Consider the following 14,092-nt stretch of genomic DNA (forward strand, 5'->3'; position numbering starts at 1 on the left):
ACCACTTTTATGCTCAGCCTCACACTGCTTATAGGTAAAAACCTGCAACTGCAGACATAGCTCAGGGTTACCTACTGCAACGCTATAAAAACAACACCGGACCTACATTCACCTAATTATGGAATGCAAAGTGGAATAATGCCCAGAAAAAAAGGTGCCAGCGTTGCCCAACCTGTAGCTGATAATCGGGTGCACGCCAAATCAACCTTGATTTAGCAAAGAGACACAATAAATAAAACAAGCACAAATCACTTCAAATACACGCTATACAAATACACTAATGCAGACTAAAAAAGACAATTATAGAAAAAAAATAAAAAATTGGTAACAATTTACAAAAAATAAAATGCATGCATGGACAACAGCGCAGATATTTGGTGGCTTTTAGTGCGTTATTTTCATACACACACAGGGCTTGTGAAGCAGCATGCATCTAGTTTATTCATATTTAATAAACAGTTGAGAGACGCTATTAAACTATTCATAGAATCTGTGACAGCTTGCTAGAGTAAACCGATGTCCCTTTAAATAATGCCCAACAGAGAGTTAATGTGGTAACGTCTCAACACAGTGAGCAACTTCTGCATCACTGTGGCAGATGACAATATAATGAATTCTTCCTTATGGCAGAAAACACAGCTGAACTACAAAAAGTTGTGTTCATTCTAGCTGAATCATCTTTTGACAGGGGCTGTGGGCATTATTAGCCGGTGATCACTTACAATATTTTCTGAATCCTGTCCATGAAGAAGAAGAAAAGGCTTGCAACTGGCATTCGGAATCACTAGCTCTCCCCTTCTCTTCCTTCTTAATGACAAGATGCTAAAAAAAAAAAAAAAAAGGATAAAAATTGAACTAAATACAAATAAAAACATGTGATCCCAGCAGTGCCTTCAGAGAGTAATACCTGGCGGCAGGGATACTACTTAGCCCTCCTACTACTGCTTTTCAATTGGCTGCCTGGAAGCACATTTGAATACAGACTTCCACAAGCATGGCTAGCAGAGTGCTATTACGCTGCGGAGCATGAGGAATGCCTAACACTGCTGACACACAGATGTTCCATTGTCGTCCCTTAATTCTCTATTATTCCTAATGAGTTTCATTTGAGCAGGATGCTGATTCAAGATTGCAGTCACAATTTTCAGGAGTAGCAGTTGCTTCTGATGCTGAAAGAATCAGCAGTGGTCAACGGAATGCTGCAAAGGCAGCTATGTTATTTAAAAAAAAAAATTAAATTAAAAAAATTAAAAAAAAGGACATCTTAGAAAACTGATTTTTATGAATGAAGCGGCCCATTTTATAAAGGGAAACAGAGGAAAGAAATTGTATTAATGAATTGCTACGGAGAGTGTAGCCAGACCACAATATCCCTCTGTTTACAAGAGGAAACACAGTTTACATGTATGGAGATATTTGTTTTCTCTCGTTTCTCGTCAACTTCCAGAAGAGATTAAGGGAAATTCAGCTGGCTAGAGAGAACTTAACATATCGGACCGTCGGATTCATTTCACCTTCTTCGGGGGGTCACAGAAGCAGTAATATTGATATACAAAAGAAAGAATAGAGATTTCCTTGGGGGGGAAGTTGAGGGGAAGTGGAGTTTTTAACCCACTCAAAGTAATGGCCACACTATGGCACCTGGACTTGACAACGTACACAGAAAAAAAAAAAAGAGATAAAATATATTATATATATATGCAGCAAGATAGTTCTAAAACTTTTGCAGTCTGAAAAAGTTTACTGATTTTCCCATTAATATGTGTATACTTCTTGAGTGTACACGATTTATGATACAGGATTGTGGTCTTTTTTTCTGTTGTGTGTTGTGGTGAATTACCAAAAATCACTTGGTCTTCAGTTTGAGCGAGTTTTGTAAAATGCGTCCCCATGTGTCGTCACTGCTGAAACTTCATATACCATACATGCATTCACGACCTGCCCTATTATGTAGTGAATTGCTTGCTTTACAGCATTCTGTCTTGAACGCAAAGATTGCTTTGAGGATTCAAACGAGGCCACTTGTGAGATGAAAGTGTAACTTTCCCGGTCTGACCTGTGTATATTTTTCCTGTCTGTCAGCCTTTTAAACCTGAGCCTATAGTTTGTTTTCATTGTAGCAATTGGACTAATTGTTGGGCCTACTTCTGAAAAGGAGATTGTATCTGATGGATCTGTCTTTTCCACTAAGCATGTTTGTCTGCAGCCACAGTTTATATTGAAGCTGCTCTCTTCAGCTGGGCCTAGTTCAGACTACACAGAGAAAACAGACATGTATTTTGCCCATTTTTATATATGAAGATATAGCATACACCTAGGCAAAAGAATGTAAGCCGGTCTCAAATCTGGGAAATTCAAAGTGGGCATAGGATGAAAATAGCATGGGAAGAGATCACCTTTATAAAAGCCGAATGTCAAACGTATCAGTTAATAGCGATATCAGATACTTCTACTTTGCTATTCAATCATGACCTGTATCTGCATATAAACATAGCAAAAAACCTTATGTGCCAGTAAAGTCCATTAAATTAATGCCTTTCAGCTTTAGTTTTTTTTCGCTATGTAGAGATTGGCACTTTGAGTGGCTACTTATACTAAATATAACTTCATATAAAATTAGAATTTGGGCCCATTCACATTTCTGCATTTATTTTTTAATATATGCGAGTTAAAGTTAATATTCCCTTTTGCACTTTTTTTATTATTAATATATATATATATATATATATATATATATATATATATATATATATATATATATATATATATATATATATATATATATATATATATATATATATATATATATATTTTTTTTTTTTTTTTTTTTTACTTTGCCCAAGACAAAGCAAAACAGTCATGAGATGTGCTACAGTCCAACCATCCCGACACTCGGCATCCTTCCTCATATGTACAATACTTTAGACAGGCAACAAATCTAAGTAAAAACATAATAGGGTTCCTCAAAATCCATAACAAAAAACTATTCTGGACTTCTAGAAGTAAGTCTACGATTTTTTTAAAATGGATTTATTTAGAGATGGTGTTACTTGAAAATATTGCAAATGTATTGTTTTTTCTTTATTATTTATTACAGGTACTTATATAGCGCCGTCAATTTACACAGCGCTTTACATATATATATTGCATTTAAATATGCTGATTTTATTTATTACATGTACTTATACAGTGCTCTCTATTTACGCAGTGCTTTACATATATATTGCATTTAAATATGCTGATTTTATTTATTACATGTACTTATACAGTGCTGTCTATTTACGCAGTGCTTTACATATATATTGCATTTAAATATGCTGATTTTATTTATTACATGTACTTATACAGTGCTGTCTATTTACGCAGTGCTTTACATATATATTGCATTTAAATATGCTGATTTTATTTATTACATTTACTTATATAGTGCTGTCCAGTTACCCAGCGCTTTACATATATATTGCATTGAAACATTGATTTTGGTTGTTAATTTATTACAAGTACTTATATATAGTGCCCTCAATTTACACAGCGCTTTACACATATATTGTACATTCACACCAGTCCCTGCCCTCAAGGAGCTTACTATCTAAGGTCCTTAACTCGCATTCATACATACACATACTGGGGCCAACTTAGACAGGAGCCAATGAACCTAACCAGCACGTCTCTGGAGTGTGGGAGGAAACCGGCGTACCAGAGGAAACCCACGCAAGCACAGGGAGAACATGCAAACTCCAAGCAGGTAGTATCGTGGTTGGGATTTGAACCGACGACTACCGACTACCTAGTGCTGTTAGGCAAAAGTGCTAACCACTTAGCCACTTTGTATGAACTTTCCATAGAAAGTAGGGACAGGGATTCTTCAGACTGGATTTATACTGTTCCATGTGCATGTTACATATCTCCCACGCATGGATGTAAATAGGACCATATCCTTTAGTGCAGTGGTCATCAACCCTGTCCTCAGGGCCCACTAACGGGCCAGATTTTATGTATTACCTTGGGGGGATGCAGACTAGAATACTGCAATCACTGAGCAGCAAATGATATCACCTGTGATGTATTTCAGTTATCTTGCAAACCTGGCCTGTTAGTGGGCCCTGAGGACAGGGTTGATGACCACTGCTTTAGTGCATAGATATAAACCAGCACCACAGGAAAGAATGGCATTTCTACTTGACATGCATTTTCATGCAGCAAAATGCATGAGTTTAGCTGCATTAAAACCTACAATTGTAAATAGGCCCTCAGTATTCTGTCTGAAATACCTACGTTATTATCTAAGGGAGAGGAGTTTTTGTCAGAACACTATAAAACTGCCGCTTAAGAGATCCTTTAGCGAATATACTGGACGAAAACAGAAACATGAGAAAAGGTGTGGATTACTACAATGGCGCAGATCTTGTCATAATTTTATGTGCAGGTGCTCATGCATTCAACTGCCCCAAAAGTGCTAAAATATGAACAGGTCCTTAAAGTGTAATTCCAGTCAAATTCTAACTAAGGCTAAACCTACTCACACCCCCATTCTAAGCCTATTCTATCTACCTTGTAATGGAAAAGAGGACTATACTTGCCTATTCTGAAGCCGCTCCAGTCCGGTCACATGACCAGCTTCCAGCAATGGTTTCCATGTAGAGGAGAGACAGCCGACAATGGCTGCCCCATAGTAAACCTATGGAGGACTTCACTGCCCATTCTCTGCAGCCATTGTTGCTGCCTCTTCTTTACACTGAAGCCGGTGTCTGGACCCAATCATGTCACCGGACCGGAGCAGCTTCAGATTAGGTAAATAAAGTCATTTTTTCTTTCAGGTAGATATAATAGGCTAATGCCCTGTACACACGGTCGGATTTTCCGATGGAAAATGTGTGATAGGACCTTGTTGTCGGAAATTCCGACCGTGTGTAGGCTCCATCACACATTTTCCATAGGAATTTCCGACACACAAAGTTTGAGAGCTTGCTATAAAATTTTCCGACAACAAAATCCATTGTCGGAAATTCCGATCGTGTGTACACAAATCCGACACACAAAGTGCCACGCATGCTCAGAATAAATTAAGAGAGGAAAGCTATTGGCTACTACCCCGTTTATAGTCCTGACGTACGTGTTTTACGTCACCAAACGATCAGATTTTCCGACAACTTTGTGTGACCGTGTGTATGCAAGACAAGTTTGATCCAACATCCGTCAGAAAAAATCCATGGATTTTGTTGTCGGAATGTCTGATCAATGTCCGACCGTGTGTACAGAGCATTAGAATGGGGTGGGAGTAGATTTAGGCCTTAGTTAGAATTTTACTGGAATTCCACCTTAATATAAGCTGAATTTGCTCCATGTGAACATTTGCAGTAATTAGTTGAAAACCTCTAAATTGTATATGTGAAAAAAATTGCAAAATGTTATTACTTACCTAGAGTGTCCAGTATTTGCAAAGTGTTAGTGACCATGTAAAACATCAGTGATGCTGTGCAAATTTTCATTAAATTCGAGGCATAGTTGGTACAAAGCAAACAATTTGCATATCATTTAAAAAAAATGTGCCTTTGAGAAAAGAGCTAACACTTACTATCCATTCATTACTAGGTGGCCCTATTAAGCTAAATTATCACCGGGGGTTCTGTGGATTGTTAGGAAGGAAAAACGGAGTTTAAAAACCTGATTTAACTTTAACCATTGGAGGGAAGGATAACATAGAATGCCAACTCACTGGGGTATATTAAATTGTTTTTAAATTCAGTTTTTCCTAATGCTTCTTACCGAAGTACTCCCACCGATTTGAGGAATTTATTACCAAATATATAAGTAATGGGGAGAATCTGGAGTGTCTAATTTAGTGTGCATCATTGTTATTAAGGATCTGAAGGTGATTTTAAAACCATGTTATAAAACAGCGGCTTTTTTTTTTCCCCCCTATAATGATGCGAGACTGGCCATTTATTAGCACATATTCTGTAAGCGTCGACAAATATTTGGGTGCTACACAAGCGAACAAGTCATTTTATTTTGGGATCACTGAGTAATTTAGGACACATTGCACACTATTTCAGATTTCTAACGCCTTGAAAAGTAGCAGAAATATTGGATACTGCACTTGATCTATACTCTCAGTAATTACTACTATTACCAACAGTTAATGGGAAAAAAAAAAAAAGGTTGGAAAATTATTTTGGCCAATATTTCCCATCCTCATCAATCACCAGCAACCACTTTTGTATCCACATGCTTGTCAGCCTTCTTCAGATTGATTGAAAACTTACCCCATTGCAAGATCAACCTGAAATTGTACCATTTACCATGATGAGCAATGTAATAAACATCTAGAGTCTACAGTGTATTAAAGTCTGGGATCTGCTTTGAGTACAAATGTATAATTTTATTTCTCTACAGACTACTCATTCTCAAAGTCTTGATCTCAGTCATTATACCACAATATTTAGGATATAATAAAATCATAAGAGAGTTAAAAAAGGCCATATGATTATATGATAGATGCAGCCCTTCCACTACATCCAAGTGTAATGATTGATAGGTCATCCTCCACACAGGAAGAATAACAAAATAGGTTAACAAGTTTGGAACCACACTTAACAAATTGCATATAAGATAAGGGAAGAAAAGCCAAAGCTGAAATGGTCAGATTTCTGTGGAATTTAAGTACACTTAAACAGGAAATCAAAATATTAAATCACCAGCGTTCACATTTTTTGACTGCCAGGGAAACCCAAACAAGATATATATTCGCACAGTAAGACTCTTAGCAAAGAAACAATTTGGTCTTAACATAGGCCAGCTATACTTATATGAAAAAAAAAAAAAAAAAGTTGCACAATGCCTAGGAATGAAATAAATACCTCACATGAAATTTCACGCTTTTGAAAGTTTATGAAAAATGTAAAAGAAAATATACAGTCCAATGCAAAAGAAATGTAAAACCAATAAAATCAATGTCACTTAAAGCTCTAGAGAGTAAATAGTAAATTGAGTTCTTTTAAAGTTCAGTATGAATTCAAGCTTAGGTCTATTTTAAATGAAATCTGTAATATAGATCAATGTTAGAACTTTATGCAATATATTTTTACTATATATTAAATGCAAAAGTATTCAAATATATTTAACAAAAGCAAACCCCATATGTGAAAACTGTAGTTATTTTTACTCTTTGCAAAACACAGTAAAGCAATAACATAAGCTAGGCATGATCTAACCCAGCAGGTCTTGAATTTCAAGCTAGCAAAATGATTGTCTAAAATAAATGGCAAACACATCCCTTGAAATGTATCACCATCATCTATTTTACCAATTTCCCTTGGAATAAACGCATATACTGTATAGGTCAATCTAAAATGGCTAGCTCCAAAAATCTATGAGACATCAACAATCAAATACAGTATAATGATCATTAGCAACACACAATTTCACAAAAACCAGGGATGGGGGTTTTCTTTTTGTAAAATTTTTTTCTTTAATGATAAACTCTTTCATAAACAGAATGTAAGAATTAGAATGTAAGCTCTACGATCAGGGCCCTCCTGTACCTTTTGTATTGAACTGTACTGTAATTGTGTTGTCCCCCCTACACATTGAGCATAAACTGACGCAATATAACGCAATATAAATCGTGTATAATAATAATAATAATAATCAAACCTGGAGGAGTTTTACTTGATAAGGTGCTTTATAACTTCATATACGGTTTTGAATTTTAAAACTGTGTTTTAGATTTAGATCCTACTAAAAGGGAAATCGATATACAATTTTCAACAGTCTGGACCTGATTAATTTACACATTTTAAATTAAATATAGTCAGTCAAATGCTTAATTTCCATTTCCAAATATCATTTTGTGATCAGGATATAGACGACTATATAAAAAGCTTAAAATCATTAAAACATTTTGAATGAAAAAAGGGAAGCAAAAAACACTAACAGAAATGGTATTAAATAAAGTGATGTGAATGGATCATTCACAAATCAAAGCATTCATAACTTTAAAGCCCTCTGAGCCATGTTGAACAATTACAAGCATTTTCAGCTGCCTCTGAATCCATGTGCTTTTAATTTCATAACATCGGTGGTCTCCAAATAATGTACTGAAGCTAAGTTAGAAAAACACAACTTGCAACTGTAAATTTACATCCAACTAAAAGGCTGTTTTTCGGGGCAATCTAAAAATAACTTTTTTAATACTGTTAAAAAAGTCACCCATACAGAATCGCCGAGAGGCTATGCTAAAATATAAATGTACTCATAAAATAAAACTTCCAAAAGCACATTTGTTAACGCTTTTTACAATTAATTGATAAATTTAAATAAATGACAAGCTTGAAACCCTTATATTAAAATGATAAAAACATGTCAAAACAGTTAAGGTGGGGAGGGGGGGGGGGGGAATCTAGCTAAAAAAATAAAAAAAATCATCCTTGACAATGTTACAATGCTGCTCAGAGCACTTGAAGCTGTAAAATTAATCTTGTGGTTACATCTTAAAATATGTGCTGTTTATTGAAGATGCTCCCGTCTTCGCATACAGAATCCCCATTGTGTTTGAAAGCCTCGGTTTTATTTGGCCTAAATTAATTTCCATAAACAAATTTAAGCTTGTCGGGCTTATCAGTCCTAAAATATTTGCTTACTGCTACCCAATTATAAGTTGGGTGTTTTCTTTACGTTTCAAACATAGAAGGTTGTGAAGCCACCACTTCAAAAAAAAATAAAAAATCAGTGAAGGGGTTAAGGAGCACTGTGGGCATTTTATTTAAAATACTAGGACAGACTTGGACCTCTCTGGATATGTGGAATGTGTATACCAATTACTTATTTCTGCATGAAAAAATATATATATTTTTTTAAATAATAAAAAAAAAAAAAAAAATATTTTATAAAACACACTCTATATTGCCATTCTTGTATTAACTTTATTGAAAAAACAGCAGTGCCAATCTGATTAACGTTCCGGAACTAGATGCTACATTTAAATATCGATGCACCGATACCGAGTATTTTCGTGAAAATGCTCCCGATACTTTGTGGTGTGGTTTGAGTCCATACAAAATGAATGGGCGCAAATCTCACTGCAAAGAATTGCATGCAATTTGAACAGTAATGCGGTTCGGTTCCTGTGTGAAGCCAGGCTTGTCATAGTAATTTCAGCTTGGTTTCACAATGAAATCGGTGGGGAAACCACATGTGATTCGGACAGGAATCCCACCGCATTCCTGTTCAAAATCGCATGCAATTCTATGCAGTTTGATGCAAGAACATTCATTTTGTATGGACGCAAATGGCACCGCAAAGTATCGATACTCGGTATCGGTGAGTGCTTAATTGAAAGCATCGGTACTCGCAGATAGAAAAAAAAAAAAAGTATTGGTGCATCCCTTCTTTTTATGATTTTGAAAAAGGGGAGAAAAAAAAAAACTATCAGACTTTTTACCTCATTACCCATACTTTTTATTATTATATATCAGTATTAAATGATGGCAAGATTCTCGTTCAAATCCCTAGCTGATCGGGATTTTGTACCTTTCATGCACTAAAAAAAAATAAACTGGTAGTACTTTTTTGGCCTTTTATAGGCTTGTGTACTATATGATCCAATTCTAACCATTGCTAAAAACTGTGAAGAGTTACCACAAACATTACTTTACATTTCATGCATTTAAAAAAAACTACCTAATGGAATAATTACACTGTATTACGTTGTGGTAAAATTAATTAGTTGGCAGATTTAAAAAACATGTGGATCCCCTTTATCCAGTTCACTCACACTTTAGGAAGTATAGCCTCTTGATATAGGCCCGTTAGTCAATAAACTTCTCTGTGGAACTACAGAGGCCATCTGGTTACTACATGATTAACCCCAGTGATGGTGTTTTCATTCAAAGTTCACCACAGGTGGGTTTTTTTTTGTTATGTTTTTTTTCCTTGTCTGCTGTCAGCAGTGACCTCAAAGTGGGCCAGACGTCCTTCTAACAAACCCCAGCAACCTAGCACGCGACACCTTTAATAACCTCAGACCGCCACATATTGTGCCTACAAAAAGAATCCCAACGTTGTAGTTGGCTTCCTATAATTAAAAAGTGGCCTGCTTTTCTTTACCGAAATATGGCTATTTTACAGCCTTGTAACTAAACAACAAACATGCATTCCTAGAAACTGACTGCGACTCTGAGGTCACAATAGTAGGATAGGATTTGCTTGTGCAAAACCAGTACAGTACCAGTAAAGCAAAAAAAATGTTCACAGGATCCCAACAAAGGGTTAAATTATGCAAGCAGTGCTAAAGCCATACGTAAGCTTTCCAGGCCTACTTATCAGAGACAGAGACATTCTTGTCCCCGATAGGAACCCTGTACATTCGGTAAACCCACATTGTGAGCTATTGTCATAACATTTACAATTTCTTGTAATTAAATACATTTTTATTTAAAATGTTTCTTTAGAACATTAAAGTTTTTTTTTTTTTTGTTTACAAAATAACAAACCTGTTACCTGCTCTGTGCAGTGGTTTTGCACAGAACAGCCTGGATCCTCCTCTTCTCGGGTCCCTCTTCGGCGCTCCTGGCTCCTACCTCCTGCTGAGTGCCCCCACAGCAAGCAGCCGAGCCAGGCCGCTGCTCTGTGTGTCCAATCAGAAATGAGTCACGGCTCGAGCCCGCCCCCTCTCTCTCCTCATCGACTCGCTGGCTTTGATTGACAGCAGCGCAAGCTTATGTCGTCCACTGTGTGTCTGAGCCAATCAGGAGGGAGAGTCCCGGACAGCAACCACTCGTGTAACAGAAGGCATTTTATCTTAATGTATAGAATGCATTAAAGATTAAAAAAAAACTTCTGCCTTTAGAACCACTTTAATTTTAATAGCAGATGGGTTTATTCAAATGGCCAATGTTTATACAACACAGCATAGATAAATGCCTAAAGGTATTTGTTTTTTATATTTTTATGGGCTTGTTGGCTTACATTTTGATTACTGAATTTCTTACACAGATTTGTACGTGCTCCCTCTAGTGGCCATCTGTAGATCTGATAAAGAGATTAGCGACACTGCTTAATGACTGCTTAATGACTACTCGGATAGGCTATACCTTTGCCCGTTAAACACTACATACATAACAGGATCCCTGTACTGTTCCTTATTTAGGGGTCATCTGGGCTTTGAGGCGGCTTGGCTCTTGTCAAATTTTGTACAAATTTTAGATTAAAAAAACTGTATAATAACCCACATTTAAATCTGGCTTATGGCCCGGGGGGGGGGGGGGGGGGGGGTTGGGGGGGGGGAGTCCAAGGCTGTCTATTGCTTTTTATGGTTTCTCCTTATAGGAAACCGGAATCAGAGCAGATTAGTAAACTGCTCCCGAAGGCCCTTGAGCATTCTGTCCCTTATGCTTTCAGGTAACTTTTACCAAGTGTAGCAGGAATACAGAGAGAGCAGGCTTCCTTCAGAAAACATGGTTTCTTCTACAAATAAATACAAGTCAAGCTACTCGAGAAGCTAAATGGTTCACCCCAGGAGAATGTAAACGGTGAAAAAATATATAGATAGCTAAACAGCTGTCACGTTCAAAACCATAATAGAGATTACACAGTGGAGAAGACGGGGGCACATTCTTTGAATATATAAATAAAAATTACAAGATCTATATAACAGCCCATCCCATATTCACCACAAAGTTACAGCCTTCTGAGCCGTTCAACAGACTGTTCTCTCGGTAGGAAACGTGTACATTGCAGGAAAAACAGCAACATTTCAGACAGATTAAAGCCTAGTACACATGAGGAGATTATCAGACGAATGATCGTACTTTTTTTTTTTTTTTGCATGCCAACCTCCATATCCAAAATCAATAGGTTACTAAAGTACGAGAATTCTCATACAACAGAATAAAAATTCGGAAGTGATGTAATGTATTTTCAGATGAAAAACTGTACCGATTAAATGAAAATTGTCCAATCTGGTATCGTACGAGAAATATATTTGTGTTTGTCCCTTTGGATAATTTCGGACGAAAGCTGTGTACCAACGATCATCTTATCGTACGATCACTTCGAAAACTGTATTTTTTGTATGATATTCTGATCGTGTGTACTAGGCTTAAGACCACACCTCTTGCAAAAGACCTGTTAACCTCAGACCTAAACTATGTTCATGTATTAGTATGCAAACTATTTTTTTTCTAGTATGCCAATGTGTAGATCATACCAATGGTATTGTTACAATACAGAGGGCCCCAGAGTCTTGAGCCTCGTACACACGATCGGATTTTCGTCGGGGAATTGTGTAATGATGGACGGTCTACCTAAAACCCGACCGTTAGGACGCTTCTTCAGACAATTGTTGTACAACTTTCCGTCAACAAATGTTGGATAGCAGGCTAGTAAATTTTTGGCGGACAACGGTCTGTTGTCTGATTTTCATATCTTCTGTACACAAGTCCGTCACACAAAAGTCCAACGTACAAACATGCATGCTCAGAATCAATGCTCACCACACATGACATTAACAGAAGGTGCCCAAAGGGTGGCGCTCAAGAGCTGAAATTCAACATAGTACGTCACTACGTTTGTGTTTGTTGGTCGACAATTGTGTGCCATTAGTATGCAAGACAAGTTCCCTTCGGACAAAAGTATGACGATTTGTTGGCCAACAATCCGATCGTGTGTACGAGGCTTTGGAGAGTTTAAAAAAAAAAAAATGCAAAAATAATTTTAAAATGTTAAAATTATTTACTTTTTATTGGTCTTATGGTAGCATTTATTCTAAATTATTTGAAAATTATATTTTATCCATCGCTTCCCATGTCAGTGACCACTGGATGATTAAAAAAAAAAAAAAAGTAATAGTAATAAAATAAGTTTTACTAGGATGTTGACAAATGTTAAGGCTGAAGTTTGCATTTTTCACTGGAGGCCCAGACTAACTCCCTGTAAATAATAAAAATTGGGTATTGTTGTATGTATCTGTATTAGGACAGATAAATGGTGTGCAATAATCAGAAATAATAATTCTCATAAGGAAAATTTTTGAGATTACCATTTTGGGTTCTAAAAGAGAATGACCCTTGATCTAAATGCCTACTGAAGGGTTTACACTGGTTGAGGATGGTTTTCTGAAGACTTACACCGATATGCTGCCCACTTAAGCTTGTAAAGAGCATGCAAAGAATAAATGAAGATATTAAATAATGCCACGGTGCTTATATGCGTTTGCCGTTTAACTGTAAACCTGGCTGGAGATGAGCTAAAGCGACACTGCTACTACAAAATTCAACAAGAAGCATCCTCATTCTTTCAGCGGGCAGCAACTAAATATTCACGGTCTTAAACAGTTCTAGGGCGGTGCTACGATCGGACACTTCATGGTATGCCAACTGCTGGACACTGTGGTTATTCCTGCCAGCCTCCATGTCACGAATGTGTACTGTAATGACATAGCAGCTCAGGAGACTACGGCATTCACCACGCATGGAAGTGTCAGATTGCAGTAGCAACCAAAAAGGTTTAAAAGAATCTAGATATTTACGCTAATGGGAAAATGACAAAGGAGGCATCTTCAGCCCAAATGTTATATTTTATTGATCACAATTGTGTTTTTTTTTTTTTTTTTGACATTTGAAGCATTTTTTATTTATTGCTGACCTTTGACAGTTTTAAATCGGTCTTTTGATTAAAAATATGACATTGTTTACCTGCCTTTAAACTACATATAAATTCTTCATCTGTTTAAATGTGGGCAAAGTCCATTCAAGAAATAGCATTTTCATGTGAAAAAGAAAAAGGTTTTTTTTAGGAAGAAAGAATAACATTGGGGGGAAAAAAAACTCCTAAAATTATTATACCTGCTAATACCAAAGAACAAAAATTTTATATATTGCAGATTGCCAGGCCTTAGATGTGTTGGCTGCATTTGTCTCCTTTCATCAGTTTTTTTCCTTAAGCCCTGGTTCACACTGAGGGTTCAAAGTCGTACGACAAGTCGCGCCCCATTAACTGTAATGGAACTGTTCTAATCGGTGTGACTCAAGTCACTCAAGTAACTTAGAAAAGTGTTCCTGCACTACTTTTGGTGCGACTTTGGCATGACTTG

The 14,092-nt window shown here is 36.6% G+C and overlaps 1 protein-coding gene across 2 annotated transcripts in view; it reads right to left on the minus strand.

Moving 5' to 3' along the window:
* The window catches only part of SUPT3H (SPT3 homolog, SAGA and STAGA complex component), a 727,450-nt gene that overhangs the window by 625,362 nt on the left and 87,996 nt on the right, over positions 1–14,092 (minus strand). The window contains exon 2 of one of the 2 annotated variants that reach the window (XM_073625238.1): positions 723–822. The exons of the other annotated variant lie outside the window; for it this stretch is intronic. Coding sequence (XP_073481339.1) covers positions 723–775 — 53 coding nt within the window. The 5' untranslated portion in view covers positions 776–822. The remainder of the gene's footprint in view (positions 1–722; positions 823–14,092) is intronic. 2 annotated transcript variants of the gene reach the window in all.

The sequence above is a fragment of the Aquarana catesbeiana genome, linkage group LG04 (assembly GCF_042186555.1).
Source record: "Aquarana catesbeiana isolate 2022-GZ linkage group LG04, ASM4218655v1, whole genome shotgun sequence".
In the NCBI taxonomy this organism is placed as follows: Eukaryota; Metazoa; Chordata; class Amphibia; order Anura; family Ranidae; genus Aquarana; species Aquarana catesbeiana.